The 24162-nt window shown below is 36.7% G+C and overlaps 1 protein-coding gene across 1 annotated transcript in view; it reads left to right on the plus strand.

Annotated features, from left to right (window-relative positions):
• MCF2L (MCF.2 cell line derived transforming sequence like) overlaps window positions 1-24162 on the plus strand; it is a 1071259-nt gene that overhangs the window by 567876 nt on the left and 479221 nt on the right. The window contains exons 7-8 of the mRNA XM_044071884.1: window positions 12427-12576; window positions 20320-20444. Of these exons, the coding sequence (XP_043927819.1) occupies window positions 12427-12576; window positions 20320-20444 (275 nt within the window). The remainder of the gene's footprint in view (window positions 1-12426; window positions 12577-20319; window positions 20445-24162) is intronic.

The following is a 24162-nucleotide window of genomic DNA, read 5'->3' on the forward strand; positions in this document are numbered from 1 at the left end:
CACCATTAGTCTTATTAATCCAACTGGTTTCATAGTTTATTACATTTGCTAGCATAACATTGTCATCCAGCTGTCTTTGCCCTTCCACAGCTTGATAAATGTTGTCATTTTTAAACTTCCTCTCTTTTTTCTTGCAGTAATGTTCTTCAGTCCTTCCGAGTTCAGTTTTGATTTCTTCCTTGTATCCTCCCTCTTGCCTACCTTCCCTGTTGGAAAAAAGTATGCCGTTTTCTGTAGATTGAATGTTTCTGGTTGAACAATTTTAGCATTCCCTGTAGTCTGTGTGTTACATAACAAAGCACTGTCCTTTTTAGTATATATTCTCTTTGCATTATAGAGATTAATCACTTTCTTTATCTTCCTTATTATTTGTTGTGAACTTCATCCTTTCTTTCTTTTTTATTTACTTCTACATGGCTCTGAATATTCAGATTGCTGAATACTTGTATCCTGAGTTTCAGAGTTGTCAGTGCTGGTGTCATGTTTAATGGAGGTTGAGTGCTCTTTAACTAACAATAGACTTCCTTTCCTAAATGTGTTCTATTTGCACTTTGCCTAATATTGTTTGTCTCATCATTCCAGTCATTGTATGTAACAACAGTTTTCCAAGCTGTCCCAGTCATAGCTGGCCTTAGGCATAGGCTAAGTAGGTGGCTGCCTAGGGCACTGCTCTAGCAGGGGCGCTTTTCCGATATTTATTTGGTGTAGGTAGACCAGGATGGGGGGCACCGGGTGGTGTGGAGGGCGCCGTGGAGCCCTTTTGCCTAGGGCATCGGTTGACCTAAGGCCGCTCCTTCCCAAGTCGCACAAACGTAATCATCATCAGTAAGTCTAGATTTACTACTAATGACGGTGAGCAAATCATCAAACTGTTGACATGAAGAGGCTAGGTCACTAGTGTTATTAGGTAGTAGCTTTAAGTATATATAACATTTATTACACTGTACAAGACACTTGTGCTTTAGCAAGTCATTAATGGCATACTCATTTGAGAAATCCATTTTCAGCTACAAACAAATAAAGAATTCTGATAGAAAAAAGGAATGGATATTATTTACTGCAGAATTTTTAAAAAATTAAGTAAAATTATATGAGAAAATCACATAGACAGTGTGCAACCAAATAATAAATTAAGTACACTAAACTTGTCACTCTGACCTCCCATACCACTTGTGCCAGTCACACAGATGCTGGATTTCCTTTACATTGCACGCAGTAGCTTCTGCTCACTATCACTCACTCGTACCTTGTTGCAACATTGAAGATTAATAAATCACAACCCAACACAGGATTGTTTCATCTGAGCTTATGTATTTGCTTCTCACCTGGCGCTATCCATTTGTACATCAATACTTTCAATTCCATCTTTCTCCTGGCTGTCAGCTACTGGCTTTTTGTGCCTTGTTATATACATATGTTCTTTTTTATAATTTTATCAGTTTAATAATTTGTGGTTAATTACAGATTGTTAACACTTTGTTTTATTTAGAGTCTGTTCATACCAGATAGGCAAATGTTATTTTTCCTCATCTTCTCATAGCTTACCCAAGAGACTTCTAAATGTGACATGACTTATACATTTTAATGTTCTATTTATTTTACTATTTATTTATTTATTTACATTTGTTAACCGAGTAGTTTCCAACTGGGTCAGAAACCCATTTTCAGCGGAGATCCGGTGAGAAAAGCTCCAGAACAGTACAAAAATTAAAGTATAGGTAAGCAGTTACACCAAATGTCAAAAAGTATGTTTGAAAATATGTTTCACGATCACAGAAATATTAGGAGGAATAGCTAGCTATACATAGTAAGTAAAAATTAAATAATTAAGAACAAAAGTAATAAATAGGTAGTTAACATGTACATTATCCAAAAGGGCAAATATGCAAGTAATGCAAGAAATGAGCAGAAAAAAGGAAAATCTGATGCGCTAGACAAGAAGTAAAATAGAATGAAGAAAACTAGCCAGGAGGAATACAGGTCTTTACAAATCTAGCCAAAGCTGACCTAAATAAATTAGAATCCTGCTATAGCAAAATAGCTAAATTTTCTGCCAATCAACCCCATAGCCAGTTAGCATATAGATAATCTTTCAGGGTAGTTTTAAATGTGGACAGTTTTGGAATATGTAAGATGTGCTGAGGAAGACTGTTCCAGTCCTTGGCAATTTAGAGGGAGTTGCCATGATAGTTGTGAGACAGGGATACTGTTAGCATTATTTTATTGGATGACCTTAGGAGCCTGCAGTTAGTGTTAGGCTGTAACAGGTTTGAAAGAGCTGGACAGTCCGTGGGGTTGCAAATGATTTTATGGGCAATTGAAAGTTGCTTTAGCACTAACAGGTTGGGAAACTCCAGCCAGTTGAGTTGTTGGAGAACTGAACAGTGATGCATTCTATGGGGTTGATTGGCAGAAAATGTAGCTATTTTGCTATAGCAGGATTTTAATTTATTTAGGTCAGCTTTGGCTAGATTTGTAAAGACCTGAGAGCAGTAGAGGAGGGTGGATAGCAAGTGAGATCTAGCTGTGGCAAGTCTAGCTTGTTGTGAAAGGTAAGGGTTAACCCTGTAGAGAGCACCGAGTTTGGAGTGAACTTTTTTGATTGTAAGGCATATGTGTTTATCAAATTTTAGAGTATCATCTATTGTAACTCCAAACAGCTTGGTCTGATTGGTGGGTTTAACTATTGTCCCATTGGAAGAGTGTATGGAGAGCGGTGTTGTGCTGAGTTTGGATATTTTGTTGGAGAAAAATATAAGCTTGGTTTTATTTACTGCCAAGTAATTCATTATTAAGTCAGTTGGCACATGTTTTCATATTCTGATAATCACTCTCCTTTATTTTATACACAGCTCAGTCATGTGATCTATGTCTTAAATCTCCTGCTAGTGAGGCTCAGTCATCACCTCCAGCCACTGTCTGTGTGGCATTAAATCTTCACTCTGTATTATTCAGGCACTCTGGTTTCTTCCCCAAAGTAATGTAGTTGAATGACTCCAGTAAATTGTATACTGTATGATGAATTTTTGCTTTGATCTTAGCTTACAGATGTCCATGGATCGGTCCTCTTTCCTGGTTAAAAAAAATGAGAAATTTTGGTTTACTTAATTGCTTTTATTTTATTCCGGAAAAGATTATTCACCTAGGCTATGCCTGCAAATGGTTATCAGTGCTCTACTGTGATAAACAAACGAAAATAAATAAATGTGTTATTAAGGAAATGCCTTACACACTTCTGAAAATGCTGGCCTTCATGTTCGGCCATACAGCACATTACATTACTGTTTTCAGGTTAAAAAAAATGTTATCAGCTGCTACCCTGAGCTATACCTTTCTCAGATGTGCATCACTAATCAGGTTCCCTGAATCACTTTCATAGCATAGATAGCAGGATGAATTAGCCTCAGGCTACGAAACCAAAAAATATCTCTTCAGAAATAATCTGCTTTGGTCCAAATGGACCTAACTGTGAACATTAGAAATGGACACACTTTCAAACTATAAAATATTTATAAAGATAATTCTACCCTTCAGAAATAAAGATTCCATTTGTTCATGACACTAGTACCAAATAAGTTCAGTCATACTTTACAAATATGCTTTGACACAGGAGCTGTCCTTTGTAAATTGTAGTTTCTTTACTCTTTCATGCATATCATGACATCTTTTTACCTTAAACTTATTACTTGGAAAGCAAGTACTACATCTGATTTGCTATGTTACAGCAACAACCTACTACAGCATGTGTTCTTTAAGGCTTGCTACTTCGATGTCATCATTCTAGCCTGCAGTTTCCATGTGTAAAATGAGATCACCAGTGTTCTCTTTCAGGCATGAATTAAATATGTGACAAACAGATGTGCCCATCCATGAGTTGCCTAACTTTGAAACTAGGTATTTCAGGCCACTTTTTGAGTTTTATCCTCACTGAAATCCATGAGAAAGTCATTGTCCTAGTCTGTCAATTATGCACATGTATATGATCTCACAATAACCTTCCTGAACCCATAATAACCCAAAAATGATAGGAGTAAGGTATTGCCTAAATTGATAGATGTAGATCAGCATAGTTTTGTGGTGGTTAAGCAAACATTAGGCAACATTAATAGAACAACAACGATCCAGAGGGCAGCAGAATGTAAGAAAATACTGCTGTTGTTGCTAGGTCTTGATGCAGAGAAAGCATTCAACAGAGTAAGCTGGGACTTTGAGCTGTCGCCTCAGAGTGAAAGGTTCTCCAGTTCAGTTCTTGGCTGGGGTGCCTTTTGTGTGGAGTCTGCATGCCCCCCCCCCCCCGTGCAGTCATGTGTCTTTCCACCGGGAACTCCTCCCACATTCCAAAGACTTGCAGTAGGCAGATTGGACACTCTAAATTGCCTGTAGTTGGGAGTGAGTGGTACGAATGAACTACCATGGGAGGGCTAGCCCCCCGACTGTGTAAACCTTGGCTTGAGATTATTGTCACTGTTGAGGTGACACCCCAACTCCATTGCAAAAATGGGGTACAGGATGGATGGATCAGTGAAAAGGCAAAGAGAAACAGATGTGGGAATTCTAAAAAGAACTGCACTTAGGTTCATAGGTGTCTACTAGGCTAATGGCCCTGAAGCCTTTACAAGCCTAGCCCATAGAAGTGCCCTGGCAACATTAATTCCCAGTGCCTCTATCAAGTAGAACCACTGGTGTGATCCCCGGGGTGAACTTTCTATTACCCATCCACTCAACAAGATTTCTCTTGAAGAGGGACAACGAGGTGCTCTGCTTGACATGTATGGGAAGTCTGTTCCAGAGCATGGCAGTCTCTCGGTGAGGAACCTCTCCCTTCAGCATGTTCTGTTCCTTGTGATAATGAGGTTGAGGTCTCTGGAGCATGTGGGGTGAAGGGATTGGGATTTCTTTAGATGTAACATTTCTAACAGAACTGGGTCAGACATGGCTTTGTAAGTCAAGCAAAGATTGTCTCAAAGTAGGTGATATGAGATGGAGAATAGCTGGAGTCTTTTGAGTCTATCCATGTAGGACATGTGTTTAATGCCTAGGATCCTCTTCGTGAGGTACTTCTGTGGCCTCTCCAGCTGTTGCAGGTATCTAGTGAGGTACATGCTAAAGGGGGCATTATACTCGGTGATTGGTCCAATGAAGGAAGAGTAGAAAGAGACGATGACCTCTTTCTTCCTGGATGCAAAACCCTTGGTAATGAGATTTGCCACACAGAAGGACTTTCTGACCACAGTAGCAATGTGGTGGTCCAAGGAGAGGTTGCTGTCAACCTGTATCCCCAGATCTCTTATAACACCTTCAGTGTTCAATGGGCTCCTGTTGATGTGGTAATTAGTGGGTACTGAGTTTTTACCAAATGGGATGATGACACATTTTTTGGTATTAAACTTAAGGCCATGGTTTTGACACCAGTTGGTCTCAGTGAGGTCTTTCTGTAGGATGTCTGCATCACTTGGGTAGTTAATAATGGCTCCCAGCTTGCAGTTGTCTGTGAACTTGGTTAGCCAGTGTCCCTTTGTATTGGCCTGGACTTCTGAGAAGTAGATGCCGAACAGGAGAGGACCCAGGACTGATCCCTGTGGGACTCCTCTTGTGACTGGTCAGCATTCTGACTTGGAGTCTACTAATTTCACACTGTGTATTCCATCTGTGAGCCAGTTTGCAACCCACCAATGATATAAGCATTGATGCCTAGTTTGGTGAGTTTATCAATAATTCCCGAGTAAGGAATGGTATCAAAGGCCTTGGCCAGATCGAGGTAGGCTGTATGCACTGCCTTATTTTCATCCACAGCCCTGGTGACTGACTCAAAGAAGTCAACCAGGTTGAGCAGGCATGATTTACCTTTCACAAAACCAAATTGCGTGGGATCTAGAGTTTGGAGATTTCCTATATCTTTGTTAATCAGGTCCATGATGATGCACTCCATAGCTTTACATATCAGACTCGTCAGGCTAATGGGGTGGTAATTCCCAGGGTCTGTAGTTGCTTCCCCTTTATAGAGAGGGATGACTGTAGCAGTGCACCATTCGGTAGGGACAAAGCCTGAAGTGAGGCTGTGACTGAACAGAACACACAGATGTGGTGCAAGTTCGCTTTGTAGTTCATGTAGAACACAGTCAGGGATATTACCGGGTCCCATGGAAGCTGTATTCTTGGCATTGGACAATACAGCTGTAACATGCGCTGCAGTAATGCTGGTTGCCTGGTATTCTTCTGGTATTGTGAGTGGTCCTTTAGGGGGGGAGAGAGGGGTAAAGTTGGCACTGAATCTGTCAGCCAGTATGTTGGCAATATCTGTTGGCTCAGTATAGGAGGTACCATTGTGCAGTAACACAGAGCAAATCTGGGTATTGTCATGGGGGTTCTTGATATAACTATAGATGGCTTTGTGATTGTTTTTAGTGTCTGCTGCAATTCTGCCTTCATAACTGGCTTTAGAGGATTTGATGAGGGATCTCAACTTTTTGTTGAGGCTAATAAGGGAGTTTTTCCAGTCTTGAGACTCCACGTTTTTCTGCAACAGTTTCTTCCTTCTGTTGTAGAGTTTATTAATGTCAGGGGACCAGCGTATTGACTTTCTTTTTTGGAAGAGTGTGTCTTGGTTCTGTTGGGTATGGCTAGTTCCATGCATTTATGTACATGTTTGCACAGTGCATTGGTGTATGATCTGGCAGTCATGCAGCTATTTTCCATTGACATGGGTGCCATGAAGTTAGCCACCTCTGTTTTTAGGAGCCCAAAGTCAGCTTTGGAAAAGTTTTTCAAGGTGGGGGGTGGGGGTGAGATGTGGATTTCCATGGTGATTAGTTTATGCTCAGATCTGACCAGGGAGGGATTGACTACTGGTATAGAGAAACAGTCACCCATGTTCATTATAACCAGGTCAAGGATGTTGGTTCCTCTAGCGGGGGTCAGAACGAGCTGGTCCAGGGCATTGGAATTGATGAATTCCAGGAAGCGTTGGGCCAGTGTATAGGTGCTCGAGTAGTTCTCCCAGTTGATGGAGGGGTAGTTGAAGTCTCCTAGTATGAGAGTCTTGGGTTGGACCTTCATAGATTCCAGGGTGCTTAAGAACATGAAGTGAGAGTCTAGGGACATGGTTGGGGACCTATAGCAGGCTATTACCTGGCTCGCCCTCTTACCCAGTGTTAGTTGTACCTGACATATCTCAGATGCTTTATGCTGGACTACTAGTCTGGAGGTGTGCATATCCTTTATGAATATGGCGACACCACTGCCTTTGGAGCTACGGTCCATGTTTCGGGGCTGAAAGATGTGCCTGGTTGTGCAGGGGTGCTTTTTGTCGCTTTAAACCAGGTCTCTATTACAACACAAATGTCTATGTTCTCCATTTTGAGGAGTGCTTCGAGCGAGTGCATCTTGAGAGTTAGACTTCTAGCATTGAGCAGCATGAATCTCATATTGCATTCATTTATAGCTGTTAAGGTGGTAATTTGCCTAAAAAGGCACTATAGGGGCGGCAAGAGCCTTAGCCAGTACCTGGAAACCCAAGGGTGACAGATGCAGGCCATCTCTGGAAAAACATCGAGGACTGTCAATCATGTCGTCCCAAGCAGACAGATACTGGATCCCCATAGAAAGACACCAGGAACTTAGCCAATTGTTGAAGTCAATCATTTTTTTGTTTGTACTGCGGTATCATTCTGGGTGATGGTAGGATACTGCTCAGGGCAAGGGTCATACCTGCCTGGGCCACATAATCTGAGAGCTCCACTATCTCTCTTTTCATGTAGTCCAGGGAGCTACATCTCAGGTCATTCACACTCACATGGACAATGGCAGAGTCATACTTGTACTTGTTATGGAGTGACCTGAGTGCATGTGTTATGTGTTGGATTCTGGCACTTGATACCTGACAGTTACCTTCTCCTTAGTCAACCTAGTGAGTGGGACATCTGTGTGCCTCACTATTGAGTCACCTATGATTAGTGTATTGGGCAAGGTGTTTAGGTTTAGGGGCTTAGGTTGAGGGGCACATGTGGAGGTGAGCTATGTGTCCTGTGGTTTGTGCTAGGTTGTGGTGGTCGAGTGCATTTCTGTCTTGGAGGTCTCTTCTGTTTGGGTAAATTTCTAATGAGAGCCTCCACGAAGGTGGGTGTGTCGTTTGTGTTTTTATGTCAGAGATGTGATGGTGGGTGTTCTGGAGGGCTGTGTGTTCCATGTGGTATGGTGCAGGTCTTGACCTTTTCCTCTTGACCAGCTAAGTCTGGTCTTGGTTGAAGAGTACATGGCTTCCAATTTGGTGATATAAGTGCATCTCTCACAAGTCTGAGTGTTGGGAGGTAAGAGGAGAGGGTTTTCTGTGTACATGAGGCAGTTGCTACACTGCCTCAGAATGTCCAAGTGCACCAGGTTAATAGGAGAAAGCACAGAGAACTACCTTTTAATCATGCCAGGAGGGGTGGTCATAACTACTAAGTACAGGAGCTATTTCCATGAAGAACAACTAGTGTTGGTGGCACTTAAGTGTGCTACAATAATTACTACAAAAACCTGATGAAGTGCAAAGTGATTAAGCTATACGGAGTGCAAGAGAGAAAGAAGTAGCAAGATTCAAGGGAAAAACTGAAGAGCAGGCTTTCTGGCACCAGTAATAGTTTGCCCCAGCTTGGCACCGCTAGGCAGAGCTTAAACAAGCATACACCCATACAAATGCAGGCTTTTAAACCAGAAAGTTGAAAGGGATGAAAAAACTGCCCAAACGGCCAATAAACTACAATTTCTGGGCCAGAAACCACTCCTCTTGTGGTAGATACGCTACCTAGTGCTTACCACTCCCACTGATAAGCTAGAAGGCTTCCCGCAACACAGAAAGGCTTGGGGGTCTCAGAACCTTACAAACAGTCCTGGATACAACAAAACTGTATCATCTGTATCTGGACTAGATTAGTTACAGGAAAGGCAGGAAACAAGCTTAGAACTTTTTTTTTTTTTTTTTTACAGAAAAGCAGCTAAAACAGCGGTAAAACAGTTCAAATTCAGTGCAAGCTAGCACCCTTGAGTATTGAGTTCTTAGTTGAATATAGAACAGAAGCTGCTGTTAAAAAAAGATAAATAGTAGTGCATAATATTGCATGACAACTAAAGGAATCAATAAGAAGAGGTCAGACAAGATTGAGAAGAGAGATTAGATAAGCAAATCACAAAGAAACAATGGGAGGACTTAAGTATGGCTACCAAATATGCAACAAAATCTATAATATTTAGGATTTTTGCTTGAGAGTGTTTGCTTAGGTACTTTTATAGTCTAAGTAGAAGCCAAATATCTTTTCTTCAAGTAGACAGCAAATGTTGGAGAGCATATGTTTTCAGAGTATAATGAGTTGGCTGACTTTAAAAATGCCCTACAGAGTACTCTGTCAGTAATACTGGATTAACAAATGAGTGTAAACAAGGAAATTATTATTTTTTTCTTTTTTTTGAGCTGGGATATGGTGGCTGTCAAAAAAGCATTTGCTAGAAAATTGAAATCAAAGTGTAAACTAACCATACTTGAAGTAGTGAATATTGTAACAGAGATAAAAGAACAGGAAGTGGGATCTTTAGAAAAGGGTAGGAGTAAATTAAATAGAATAAATGGAAATTGTGGGAACAATACTCATAAAAACATTTTGGAGGAGGAATGAGTTTGAGAAGTTCGGAATTTAATCATTTATGTTGTGCTGGTTTAATGATATTGTACAGAACAAGATATGTGATGTATAATTGTAAATATGAACTTTGTTAATATGGTTTGATTGCTTTTATATAAGTATAGGTTTGCATTTGTCACAAGTGATAATTCAATAAACGTTGATTTTTTTTTAAATGATAGGATTAAACATAATGCTTCATATTCTGGTAACATTACTTAGAACTCATTTTCTGATATAGACATTAACAATAACATATTACACTACCACTTATTAAGTTTAATAGTTAACTGTTCAGCTGTAAACTTGCTTTTCAGTTTTTTGGCTTTGGTTTATCTTTTTATGTACTATACAGTTTACTCTAAGGACCACTTCATTCTTAACTGCTTATTAATTGGCTTCCATTAATTTTATGTTGAATTAGTTTGTTTTTGTAAACTGAGTGTGTTTATAGACTTGATTTTGTTTCAGTATGACATGCCACATCAGTTACAATATGATTTTTTTAGTACTGCAGTAGAGTGTAGGTGATAAAGTGGTGCAGTGGTTAGCATTGCTGCCTCACAGTGCCTGGTTCTGCAGTTCAGTTCTCAGCTGTGGTGCCTTCTTTGCAGAGACATATCCTCCCTGTGTCTGTGTGTGATTTTCTTGCATTCATTTTGGATTTCTTATCACTTCTTAATAATGTATAACTGATGAATTGATAATCATCTTAACAACTGTATGTAAGGTTGCAGTGTGTGAGTGATTGTGTATGAGTGTTTATCCCATGATGGGTTGGTGCCCAGCCTAGCATGTATTTCTATATTTTCTGCCCATTGAGTCCTGGGATAGGTTCTTATTTTTTGCTGTGTAATATTTATTTATGTGAGTAATTGGAAAATGAATGAAAGAATGAGTAGATGAATGCAGTCTATTTATTGTCAATTCCTAATTCTCAGTACTATTTATATAAAGACCATAAAGGTATAAGCAGTGATGAAAAGTTGCATCGTTAAGTATAGGTGATAAAAGCAACATGTACATTAGCACAGGCATAAGGACAAATAAAGTGTGAGAAAGAAAACATTTCAAATGATCTTTTCATTTAAAAGTGATCAGGCACTAGTATTGTTCAATGGGAAGAGGTAAACTGTTCTCATTTAGTCCTAGATGTAATGTACAGAAAACACAACCTTTTCGCAAATGAAATAAAAAAAAGAATCTTCTTTTGAATGATCAGTTTTACCAAGAAATCAGATATGGCTTGAAGTACAAAACATTTTGATGCATTTTAGACTTCTGCTTTAGATTTATGAATTTTTGCTGAAGAGTATTTCCTAAGGTAGTTTGAGCCTAATATGTTAGCAGTCCTTTTCCTTATGTAGAATGCAGAAGGTTAGGTGTTTTTCCAGTGGTACAGCCACCAAAATCCCATCTTTCTGTTTCCTTTGCATCTTCTTTGTAGCTCTTTAAAAAAATGGTTCATAGACTAAAATATGTTGGCTTCATCCTAGATCTCAGCCTCAGCATATATGGCCATATGTCTGTTCTTTTTAGATCTAGTCATCTGCAATGTGGACACCTGTGCTACCTTAATCTGTACCATATTTACTCCATTGTTGCTTGATTGCTTTAATCAGTTTCACAGTTTGTATCTCTCACTCTTTATAAGTGGCCTACTGTATGTGCTGCCCCTGGACATGTCCTCTCTTTTATGGTTAAAGCAAACTTACTACAGTGCTATAAAGATTTGTATGTATGCCTCCCTCAGCACAGTGATTGTATTTCCTTTACTCTTATTGGCCCATCTTTCTCTACAGCACCCTATCGTTGTTCCCTTGGTATGTCACAAGGTACTATTACTTTGCACCTTGACAGCTATGCCTTACACTATCTCTGATTTTATTTTTCCTATCTGTCCAGGCAGCCCTTTGCTACTTTGTCTAGAACAAATTATTATCCGTTAGAAGAGTAAAGACTGCTGAGTCTGATATATTGCATAATTTGCAGAAATTGCTTGCTTTTCTATATACCATTCCATGCATCTGCCAGATTTTGCAATTTCTCAGCTTCATGTGTGTACAACCAAGTGATTCTGCCATCACACATCTCATTTCACTATATCCTGCTGTTACTCTTACTGCAAGCAGTTATCCCCATACCTTTGCTTCATTTTGGTCCTTTCCCCACCCCGGGTACTTGAACTAATTATATTCATGTTCCATTTTGTCAATGTCATGCATAATAAGGCAGTGTTTCAGTCCTATTGTGTTGTTTTTCATTTAAGATGTTAAACCTGATATCTCAGCTTCCAGTTCAAGTGGTAGTTCAGGTACACATTCAGATTTCAGTGGTGCTTGCTGAGTATGATGTGAGGAATTTCCACAGTATACTGTCCAGTTCACCTGTAGTCATCATAAACACCTCCTTGGGTATGTCTTGATGTGTTATCATATATGTATGTATTTACTAAGTGCAACAAACAAGTAAGTAAGCAATGCAACTTCAGTTTTGTACCACTCACATCTTAATTTGTTACTTAAATTGTTGCTTTCATGTGTTTTTTAAATATGTTGTTGTATTATTCTCTTTTTTTGTACTAGTTCAACAGTTTTGCATTATAAATTGAACGACCTTCAGTCTTACTAACATAATTTAGATGTGTGTGTGTGTGTGTGTGTGTGTGTGTGTGTGTGTGTGTGTGTGTGTGTGGCTTTCTGTAAAAAAACACACTTGGTCACTGTTCTCATCTGACTAATTAAGTTAATTTCAAACATTGTATTTCTAGGCCATTGAAGGCTTTGCTGTGAAGGTTAAGCAGACAGCCCAGATGCTTCAGACCTTTGGGACAGAATTGGCTGAAACTGAGCTGCCAAATGATGCTGAGTCAACCATTGTGCTCCTTAAAATGCACACGGACAAGAAAGATAAGTTGAAGGTATCCATATTTCATGAATCTCTGCAGTATGCCAGAAAAGCAGAAGTATTTCATAAGCTCTACATATGAATGCCTTCTTACAGGCAAACCTGTCTGTTTTTGTTATGATAAAAAAGCTGTGAAGTACATTATTAACTGTTTTGTTTATCTTGAGACTTGATCATTCCAGTATGATGTAACTACCCTCTAGAAAGGATAATGTTAAAAATGGAACACTTTGAAATAATATTAAATGTGACATGGTATGGTAGCTGGGATTTTCTAATAAAAGGCATGCACCATCCAGATATACATATTTTTTTTGTTTATAGAAATTCTAATCTGTAACTAAATTAAGGGGAAGCTGTCAGATGTTAAAATTATGTTTAATGTTATTACAGATTAAGCTGTATTCAATGTAGTGTAAAACTGCTAACATTTTGTAACTCTAGCTAGCTCATGATGTCAGACAACATAAAGTTATCAGTGAACGTTTCCAGAAATTCAAAAACATATAATTGGTGATTGTTACTGTAGTGAAAGAACTTAAAGTGTATTGGTCATGTTATAAAGCAAATATAAGTAATACACCCTTTGGAGTTGGATATAACCTCCTTGCCATATACAGTACCACATTATATAGCTGATAATGCAAAAGTATTTTGTTCTTGCATTTCATTTTGCTGGTAAGGACAGCCACATGACTATTTTGTTCTCAGAACTGAAAATTCCTGCCATGACATCATGAAATACTGAGCCCACGGTATCTCACTATCTACATTAATGTATAGACTACTGCATTTCCCTGCTAAATGCATCAAACGTAGACTCTTACTTCCTGGAAAGACAAGTTATCAACTAGTTCTCTCAGATGGAGCAACTCACTTTGAAAATTAACAGATGATGACGCAGTAGTGAAACCATGATGTAAAAAAAAGAAGGAACTCCTATAAAGAGGAAATTTTGCTATGGTAACCATAAGGTTTTACAATTGTATGCTAATTATTTTCAGTATTGTTAAGTACTTATCATGACATCATGTTATGGGTGTGGTTTAGAGAAAAACCTGAGTAAACAGTCAAACCAAAAAAATAAATAAAAAAGCACACTATAATCATTTTTTTTTGCAAAATCATTTGTAACTTTATCATGAGGATTTCAACAGGAAATGACATTAATTCTAAAATAAAGATGCTTCCATACATGACCAATACACTTTAATGCAAATTAAGAGTATGGAAGAATATTAGATGATTTATTGTTAGCATTCATTCTTTGCCTATAATGAAAGAAAAAGATACATGGGAGCACAGAGCATAGTGACATACCTAAAGGCACAAGTAATGCTATTTCTCTTATTGAGGGCAAACAGAGGGCAAAACATTTATTTAGAACATATGAAGAGTTGGACTCTTTAGAAAGAAATATCACTGCTGTTTGCTCCATCTGAGTGTTATCTTTATGTGAAACAATTAATTTTAATGAAAACAGTAGTATACTTTACATATCCAGTTTTGCATGCACAGATAGAAATATTCTTACAGACACCAGTATGTCCATGGGTGTATGTGTACATATTCACACACTAGCACACATGCACTTAAGGCTGGCTGTTGTCATCCACATAATCACAAAGACTTTCTCATACTGTTGAAACCCTATCCTGCAGCCCCTACACTGTTAATTGAGACATGTTATAGAGATTATTGATAATTTGTTGAAATTCTGAAACCTGACAGAAAAATGAAATAGAATACTGCTCTTTAAATGACAGTGTTTAATATTATTCTATTATTTTAGATTTATAGAATCATAAAGGAGAGTTTTGCTGTGCAGAGTATTTTGCGCATGAAATATAAAATGTCAAAAAAACAAAAATGATTGTCCAGCATCAGAAAATTATAACCATCAGGTCAGTAAGGTGGCCTGTTACATTCTCTGTATGTTTCTGTATGACATCTTTGTATTGATTAAAATGACAAGATGATAAGAAACAATTTATAATGAACAAACTCACAGGAACACTTTCCCTGTGATATAGAAGGGCTTGACAGAGTACTGAAGCCCTATCTTGGAAAGTTTTTGCATTATGATAAGCCCTTCTCACTTTTCAACTGCTCAAACCCTTAGTTTTCCCTAGTGTGGATCTGAGATTGGAAAGTATTCTCATGGTTAAAACTGTATACTGAGTCAGCAGTATAAGTGACTGTATAATTCTACCTAGTCATATGCTCTCTCTGAAAAATCTGCACAGCTCCTGGTTTGCTAAAGCTTTACAGGAAGTAAATATTTTCAAAATATGGTGGTCACACATTCAAACATTTGTGAATATTTTTAGTGTAGGAAAGTCCAACAAAGCCGTGTGTGGTGATATCTGGTTATGTATATGTGCTGACGTGTGTGCGTGTGTGTGTGTGTGTGTGTGTGTGTGTGTGTGTGTGTGTGTGTGTGTGTGTGTGTGTGTGTGTGTGTGTGTGATTCTGTAGGGTCATTAATAAGGATGAATAAATATGTAGATGTTTGTGTTTGTGTATGTGTGTGTGTGTGTGTGTGTGTGTGTGTGTGTGTGTGTGTGTGTGTGTGTGTGTGTGTGTGTGTGTGTGTGTGTATCTGCTTGAATGGTTGCAGTACAGAAAGTAGGTATGTTTTGCTGAGACTGAATGTGAGTGCTGGTGTAGGGGTGTAGGTGTGTGTGTGTGATGGGGGTGCCAATGCTGTTGAGATGCATGGGCTGCTAGTGAGAAAACTAGAGTGGTCAGGTTTGACAATAAAATGATTAGTTCAGGGACATGGTAATAAGCTGCTAATGAGGTCTTTATCATTGTAGCTTTACCACATATCTGAATCAGAATTTCTCTCTTGTCACAGAAATTTACCAGCCCTCACTAGGCATTTAGCATTTGTGGAGAGGAATTTTGTGAATTCCAACATTTATTTCCTAACAAACGTTCCTGATACCTTTGCAATTCACCTTGAGGGGATTTTAGGTATAAATTGTTATTGTGAGTCTTTTTTTTTTTTTTTCTCGCCATTTTAATAAGATTTGTAATAAAGAGGTGATTTAAAAATTTGGACTGATAATCTTATAACTGAAATTGCTATATGACTGCCTTTGACTAATTAAAATTGGAAATGCAGCTTTTTTAGTTTTAAATGTATATGTACCCCATTTTACACATATACTTTTTTGAGGCATCCTCATGAATAAAATTAAAAAAAATGTTTTACACCTTGCTCAAAAATGAATTTACATATATAAAATGTCAACTACTCTGCATTTGAATAGGAAATGGTGATTGTCATTTCACTTAAAGAAATGAAAGCTAATATATGGTTCAAACAAATGGATATATTTTAAGTTTGTATGGGAATGACTCAAAGCTTAAATATTTTTTCACTATTTTATTTTTAAAATTTAATAAACTTGTGTTAAAAACTGTATGAAAAAAATCTTCAAAAAAAGGTAACTTTATAGAGTCAGTATGTAATTACCATTGGGACAGAACTGGGCAAATATTGTTGTATTATTCATGAAAAAGTGCTATACAAATTGTTCTGTAAAATCTGTACGTAAATTATAAAATGGAATTCCACTGATGACATCAAAATGTATATTCTATGGTGCCTGGTTATCGGTAATTTGTTGAATCTTCAATAATTTGGAATAAACTAGCAGAGGCTGTCAGCTAGGTTTGTGGTTTACAAAGGAGTGAACTTCCACTCAACAGAAAATGATTGTATAAATCAAAGAGGGTGTCATTGGGTTGGTGGTCTTCAGATGGAAAATAGTTTGTCAGTACTGGTGAGTTTGTAGGCTTTAGAATTTGAGGATGGAGCTGCTGTTGTAGTAGTAGCAGGGTGGTGAGGATTTCTTTTGTGACAAAACATATTTAAAGTTTGGAAAGTCTGACACTTACCACACAGGATTAAGACCTTGAGCTGTTAGTGACCTGCTTCTTGTGCCCAGGGTACAGTTTTGATATCTTGTATGCTCTTTTGCCTACTATATGACTGATCAATTAACTTAACCAGGCAATGCTCTCAGGCAACACATTTATTGATAAATCATTGCCAAAATGGTTTTTGTATTCCATCTAGAAAAGTGTCAATGAAGATGGCCACTTTCGCTAACTTATTTCACACATTAAATGTCTGCCAGTTCTTACAAGAACCTGATATTGTTTTCCCTTTCAAATGTGTCTTGTCTTGTAAGGGCTTTCCGGTGTCAAATTATCTGTTTTTGGTAAGCATTCTGATAGTATTTCTTTAATGAAAGTCATAAGTTTAACTTGCATTCCTGCATCACTTGATTTTTTTTTTTTTTGTTTTGGTAGTATGAATGTATTGCTGGCTTGCTAAGCAACTAAATAATGCAGTTAATAAATACTAATTGAAGGGGATAAAAATATTTCCAGTTGCTCCAGAACATAGTTTGTTAGCCTGCTGACTGACTGAATGAATAAATAAAAGAATGAAAATAAATAAATAAATAAATAAAAGCAGAGGGATTTTACAAAGACTACTATCTTTTGAGAAGAAGCTAATTTGTTAAAACAATTCACTGTCTGTGATAGTATAATCTCAGTCCTGGCCTGTAGAGCTGTTTATACATTTAGATTCTTTCCCGTATTTGTACTCAGAAGAACTTGTCTATTTCCTCGACTAGAACTTTTCTCAGTGTCTTAGCTGTTGCATTTTACATTTCTTACTTTGCGTTCTTTCTATAAACTACTAATATCACTTGAAGAAAAAGTAGGATGAAGCAGAGATAGGGGTCATATATGACGTGAAAATATCCCTTGTAGAGAATTTTCTAGTATTCTTCAACACTTTCCACAAAAGTTTTCCTTCAAAATAGAAACGTTTTTTAACATTTTTTGGCTTTTACTGAAAAGACAATATATGCTGAAAAGTACATAAGCAGAAAATATTAGATCACAGAATGCTTAAAAAAGCGAACGGTGATTAATCGACCCTATGTAAGCGAAAGCTTACAATGTCGAAGTGTAAGAACAACAACAAACAACTAAATAAAAACAATTTCAAACATTACATAAGGTGGGGGGCTTCACCCCCCCCACCCTCCTACTTAAATATACCAACTCCGTGACCGTATTACAGTGCCAAAAACAGCAAAGTACCAAAGCGGCCAAGCAAATTCTTTCCCAAGGAAAGAATTTGCTTAACAGCTGCTTCAATATTTTGCGTTTTCAGCCTTTTATGTTCGACCAAGATGCATTTGAAAGAATGAGTCTTCGGTCTTGTAATATAGACCCGGAAGTGTATTGCAACCTTATTGGCAAGCTTCAAAGAGGTGAAGCTAAAAAAAAAGATATAAATGATACCATAATTCTGCATATTAAGGTTTCTTTCCTGATAAATACAATTGTAAGCTTTCTTAAGATTATAGGATCACCATATAAGTAACAGTGAGGATTATGATCAGATCTCTAGTTCTTTAGACATATCAAACTTGTTTTATTTTTGAGACATTAATATCAAAAAACTTACCTTGAGAATGCAGCAAAGTGAACAGTGAGAAGTAACATGTTGAGAAAATGCAACAAGTAGTTCTGAACAGAGAACAATTATAATGTGTTGTAATACATGAGGCTTCAACTACTCTAATGTACTACTAATGGAGAAATGGAAAGTGTTTTAGCATCTGAAAAACTGTAACACACTTAGCACTTATAACCACAGTCAGCCCGCAGCTTTAAAATCCATTATATGCACATAACCCTGTTATATTCTTGAGTGGCAGCATGAAGTGTGTTACAGCTTTCCAAGTTGTAAAATGGCTTCTATCACTATTACATGAAAGCTGGTGTGTGTCTGTGTGTGTGCGTGTGTGCATGTATGTGTGTGTGTGCGTGTGCAACAGCATGACTCTCCATTATAACAGTGTTCAAAGATGCTTAACTAAAGTTGTTATGCTCTTTTGAAAGCTGTTATCGGGTCTTACACTGCAACATTGTATAACATGAGTGTCTTACTGCCAGTTTCAGAGCATAACCAGCAGTCTCCATGTATGCAATGTGGATTATAATGAGGTCTCTGATCCTTACCAAATTGTTATATGTTAAAGAAGTTGATATCAGAAAACTCACCTTGAGAATGGAGCATAGAAAAGATAGGCAGGTGAATATTTACATATTTTCTGGGATCATATAACTATATGGTTATGATTGGAAAGACAGAATCATAATTCTTTGTAGTATATATAACTTCTGTGTAATACCAGCTATAGGGAGAGACAAAAAGTGTTAGTCAAGCATTTTCAGTTTATGAAAGCTGTAATACTCTTAATGAAGCTACACAAATATTTGTAGTACATGAACACTGCTCCAATCCCATACAACACTGAGAAAAAAAAAGAAACTATTGTAACTGAAGTATTTTACAAATTTGAAAGTTGTAACACACTTAGCAGTACTGCCTTATAGGCAAGGGTTCAAAAGTGAAGTGCATCTCATACTGTAACAGCTTTAAATGCTGTAATACACTTTCTCCTGCCAAATTCAAAGAGGGGGAGAGTGGCATTCTGCGGTGTATTGTAGTTTTTAAAGTTGTGTGAGCTTCCCACTGCTGTTTTGTGGTGGTGTTCTTTATGTTCTAGTGCAAGAGTAGAGATGATCAACTCTGAGGGTTGCTTAACAGTCATTATGGATCTTATCTATATCAGAAAGTTGCTTAACAAAGTGATATTTTTCCCAAATTTGGCATATAATTTATTTATTTATTTGACATTTGTTGACTGGGATAGTCCGACTGGACATGTGCCCTTTTTCAGCGGAGGCCCGGGGAGAAAAAAAGGAAGTATAGAAGAGGTAGGTAGGAACAGAGTTAAGGAAAAGGTCAGAAAAGGTGCGTATAGTAATAGGTTTAGAAAGAAAAAGTGAGAAGGGAAGTAATACTAAGAGGAGGAAGAAAGAAGAGGTGATAGTGAAAGAAATCTGGGAGTACATCAGAATGTGTTTATTCCTGCAAAATAAAATAACCACCATTTTTAAAGAGTACTTAACTATCTTTAAAATGTAAATCTTAACTCATTAACAACTAAGATTTTACTATGCTGACTGAGCAACCAGAAGAGAACAAACATGTCAATCTTTAGACTCAATATGAGATTGTAAAGAGAAGTTGCTCATAATTTTTAAGAACTTTTACCTGTATTGCACACTAATCTGTTTTGGTTTTAATGTGATACAAAACACTTATGAACCAATCTGTGCTATAGCCTACTGCCTAAGTATCATATTTCTTCATAGCTGTCACTTTTTTGCTGTAAATAGTGTGCTCAAGAAAGATCTTGCCAATTTATGTAAGGCTCTTTGTACCAATAAATCATAAACTTCTCTCTGCAATGGTATTTGTCAGCACACTTTTACCTATATTGTACTTTCCCCTACTAATGTGATGTATTTACGTGGGCTGTGCCTGAAGGTGGTAATTTGTACATAACCCTGGTAAACAAAGTTAAGAATGTTTTCTGAACCATTTATATATATTTAAGAACTTCATTTTGATTACTGTAGAAAGAAGCCAAATGTAGAAATGTATGTGTTTGAAAAAAGTCCATCGGTTATCTGTCTAAATTCCTCTTTTGCAGTTTGGTTGCTTGACCAGTACATTCAGGCATGCTGATGTTATTTTAAAGTGAACCTATGTTAGCTACTAACATTTTAAGCAGTAATAGTATTAGTATTTGAAAACAGAATTCATTTAAACAGCTTTTTTTTCATATCTGGGCACTTTCTGCAGGAAGATATGAAGCTAGCCCTAAAGCAAGGATATGACATCTTGGAAAGTATTCATGCACCAGTAATCAAGAATCCAGAGTATATATTAAACCAAGATCAGCTTGACAATCAAACTACAGTGGAGAGGTGAGATAACATGGTTTAAAATCTGTATTTATTTCAATATAAATCTGTATTTATTTCAATATATTTAGGTGTGTGTGTGTGTGTGTGTGTGTGTGTGTGTGTGTGTGTGTGTGTGTGTGTGTGTGTGTGTGTGTGTGTGTGTGTGCATGCAACATGTGTGTGTGTGTGTGTGTGTGTGTGTGTGTGTGTATGTATGTTGAAGAATGTAGCCCAGTAATCTTATTTGTTATACATCCTACATCACAATCAAGTTATCAATCTATAAGTTTGTTGAAGAATGAGGATCCATATCATATATGAAATCCAGATCCACATCCTTTATGAAGAGGCATGAATTGATTACCAAACTTTCATCATATAGTTTCTTATTAACATAACAAGTGGTTGAGTGGTGTTTATTCAAGATCTATCTAATTAATCCCATTTCAAGTCCCAATTAATTGGCTATTAGCAGTGAGGAGAGTTGGATAGCTCGCTGCAGAGTGGACCATGTTTAAGCCTGTTTCCAAGGTTCACCTTCTCTTAAATGAGCTTGATGTAGTGTGTTTTGAATATATAGACTCATCAACAAATTCCTATAAGCTCATATTGCATATATGATTATATATGTTCACACATGCACACTTCTAAGTCTCTTATTTACTGGGAAAAATATTGAATTTATAAGAACTATGAAACTGTTTCTTCTATAGGAAACTGAGACACTTTATTCATTTGAACTCGTTAGTACAACTTGTAGCCATTCATCTGCTCAACAATGAGTCACCAGTGGAACATCTTTTATGCGAATAGCCTTAGAATGTAACACATGAAGCACCCTCTGCTGCCCCCTACTGGCATTTATAAATATGTTATTCACTTTTTGCTCAGTCTGAGCAACTGAAAAGTAAAGTTAACAGTTTTTCTTTTTTTTTTTTCCAAAAAACATTTTTATTAAATTTTGTTAATAAACATGGACATAAAGTATTAAAAATAAACAATATAAAACATAATAACTATTTACACTATATACAAACATCTGTGATAAACATTTGTTTTATCCAAGAAAGATAATCAATAGTTATCTAACAATTTCTCCAATTTTTGCAAGCTAGTCTTTTGTGCGTTTCATTTGATGATCTCTGATAGTTTGCATTTCTTTCTTCCATACAGATTTTGCTATTAAAATAAACTCATTAAACATAAGATCTTGCTTATTTTTCCAATTCAATCTAATTATTTTTCGAGCAATAGCTAGAATTAACCAAAGAACAGGTAACTGATGTCTAGGAATTACACTTGGGGTAGGGACATTGAATAATATCAAAGAGCTAGTAATTTGACAGTTATCAGACCACAGGGCTTTTGCGAAATGTCTGAAATCGCTCCAGTATTGTGTGAGAGTTCTATATTCGATGAACATATGAACCCAGTTGGCTTCAAGAATATCACCACACCTCCAGCATTTGCTTTCATTACTCTTGGTTATAAGGTCAATTCTGTGTGGAGTGTAAAACCTTCTATGAATAAATCTCCAGGTATATAGTCTCCAACATAAAGATGATGAGGTGTTTTTTATTGAATTTAATAACTGTTTCTTATTATCGTTAGATAAATGTTCACCATTAATCTTTATGGAGTAATTCCAAAAAGCTTGGTCAAAAGTAATCAAGTCTTCTCATAGGATTTTATATACAGGTGATATGCTTAATTTATGTTCAATGTTCATCAAATTACACCATATGAATAGTTGTATCAATCTTGGTATAATATCACTTTCCAGATTTATTGACACTCGCACTTTATTTTCAACAAACTGTCTTAAAGATTGAATACAGATCCAATTATCTTGACAGACATTATATCTGGCTAAGAGAAAGTTCATTGGTTGGATGTTCTTATTCTCTATAAACTGGTGCCAACACTTTAGATTATTCTCTTTAAGATTCCACATCTTATTGATATTGAAGGCATCTAGGCAATCTAGTGTATAAGCTATGGGAAATGTAATGAAAAAGGTGTTCTTTAAACTATAACTGTTGTCGATTATATTTTTGAAAATATAAAATATTTGGTTTATAACATGTGAGAAGTGGCTAAATTTCTTATTATATAAACAATATTCACAAAGTATCCAAAATATTTTGCTAATTTCAAAGGTTTCCTTAAACTGGGTTTCTGAGTTCTCAGAGGAAATTATATGTATTTCATGTAGTTGTTTCCAGCTAGAGGTGTATATGCATGAAATCCAGTGTAGTATTATGTTAATAATAACAGATTTGGAATATAATTCTATGTTGGGAAAGCCAAACCCATTACTGTCCCAGGCTCTAACATGCCATTTATAGGCTATTCCTGGTTTCTTTGGGAACCATAGAAAAGTTAGTAATGGGGAATCTATTTGTTTAAAGACTTTCTTAGGAGGAGGTAAAATCAATGATTGTATGTAAAATAAAATATTTGTCAAAATAATAATTTTTATTAATGTAAGTATGTCTTTCATGGTGAAAAACATTTTGTTCCACTTTTTAGTCAAGTCACTGATTATAGCTACCAGTTTAGTGAAGTTAAATGTAATAGTCTCATTCCACTTATTCTTAATACTTATTCCTAGATAATCTGTCTCAGCATTTAAACCAGTTGAATGTATTGTATTTTTGCAAATTGCTATTTATTTTCTTATTGATTAGAAGTGTTTTGGTTTTATTTTGGTTAAAATTGAGCCCTGAGATTTTTCCAAATAGAGTTATGGCATTCATGATATGTTGTAAAGAGCCTTCTATGTCACTAGATTTTCGTAGAATATCGTCAGCAAAACGATATCCCTCATTAACTTGAAATCCTTTGCTATTTGGGTTATTTCTAATAAATGAAGCAAAAGGTTCCACTGATAAAGCGAAAAATAATGGAGACAGAGGGCAACCTTGTCTAGTTCCCTTATGAATTTTTACTGGGGATGATAGACATGAACCAATCTTAACAAATGCTTTAGAAGAATAAATATTTAATATCAGTTTAGTGAAATCTGAATTAAAGTTAAATTCTTTAAAGATTTTTTGTAAGTATGACCAACTAAGGGAATTGAACGCCTTATCAATATCCAGACTAATAATAATTATTTGTTTCTTGGTTTTGTTTGCAATGTCTATTAGAGATAGTAGCATAATTATATTGTTGTGCACTTTTCTATGTAAGATAAAGAGAGTGTGATCAAAATGTATTAGATTGGGTAATATATTTTTCTGTCCTTTGGCCAGGATAGACATGATAATTTTATAATTGATATTTAACAATGATATGGGTCTATAGGATGCACATAGTTGGGGGTCCTTACCTTGTTTCAGAATGGGGGAAGACCCCTGCCCACCCCAGTTATACATCCTATACATATCCCTAACCTTGTCCCCACCACTAACCCTAAAGCACACATTACCTGCAAAGAGCACTTCCCATAACACTACCACTATTCAGACAAATTCGAGCTGAATGTGGTTGGGTTATGGGTAGTGCATCAAAAAAGGAAATATGCCTCCTTTTTCAATGTACTGAGTATCAGTGTTTTTTTGTTGTTGATATTGTGAATGGGTGGCATGTTTTGATGGATGTTTTTGTGTCAACCAATTGACTTGTCTATCATTCACAATATAATCGTATATATACAGACACACACACATATATATGTGTGTGTGTGTGTATATATACAGATGTGTGTGTGTGTGTGTGTGTGTGTGTGTGTGTG

The sequence above is a fragment of the Protopterus annectens genome, chromosome 5.part0 (genome assembly GCF_019279795.1).
Source record: "Protopterus annectens isolate FY-2018-M chromosome 5.part0, PAN1.0, whole genome shotgun sequence".
NCBI lineage: Eukaryota > Metazoa > Chordata > Ceratodontiformes > Protopteridae > Protopterus > Protopterus annectens.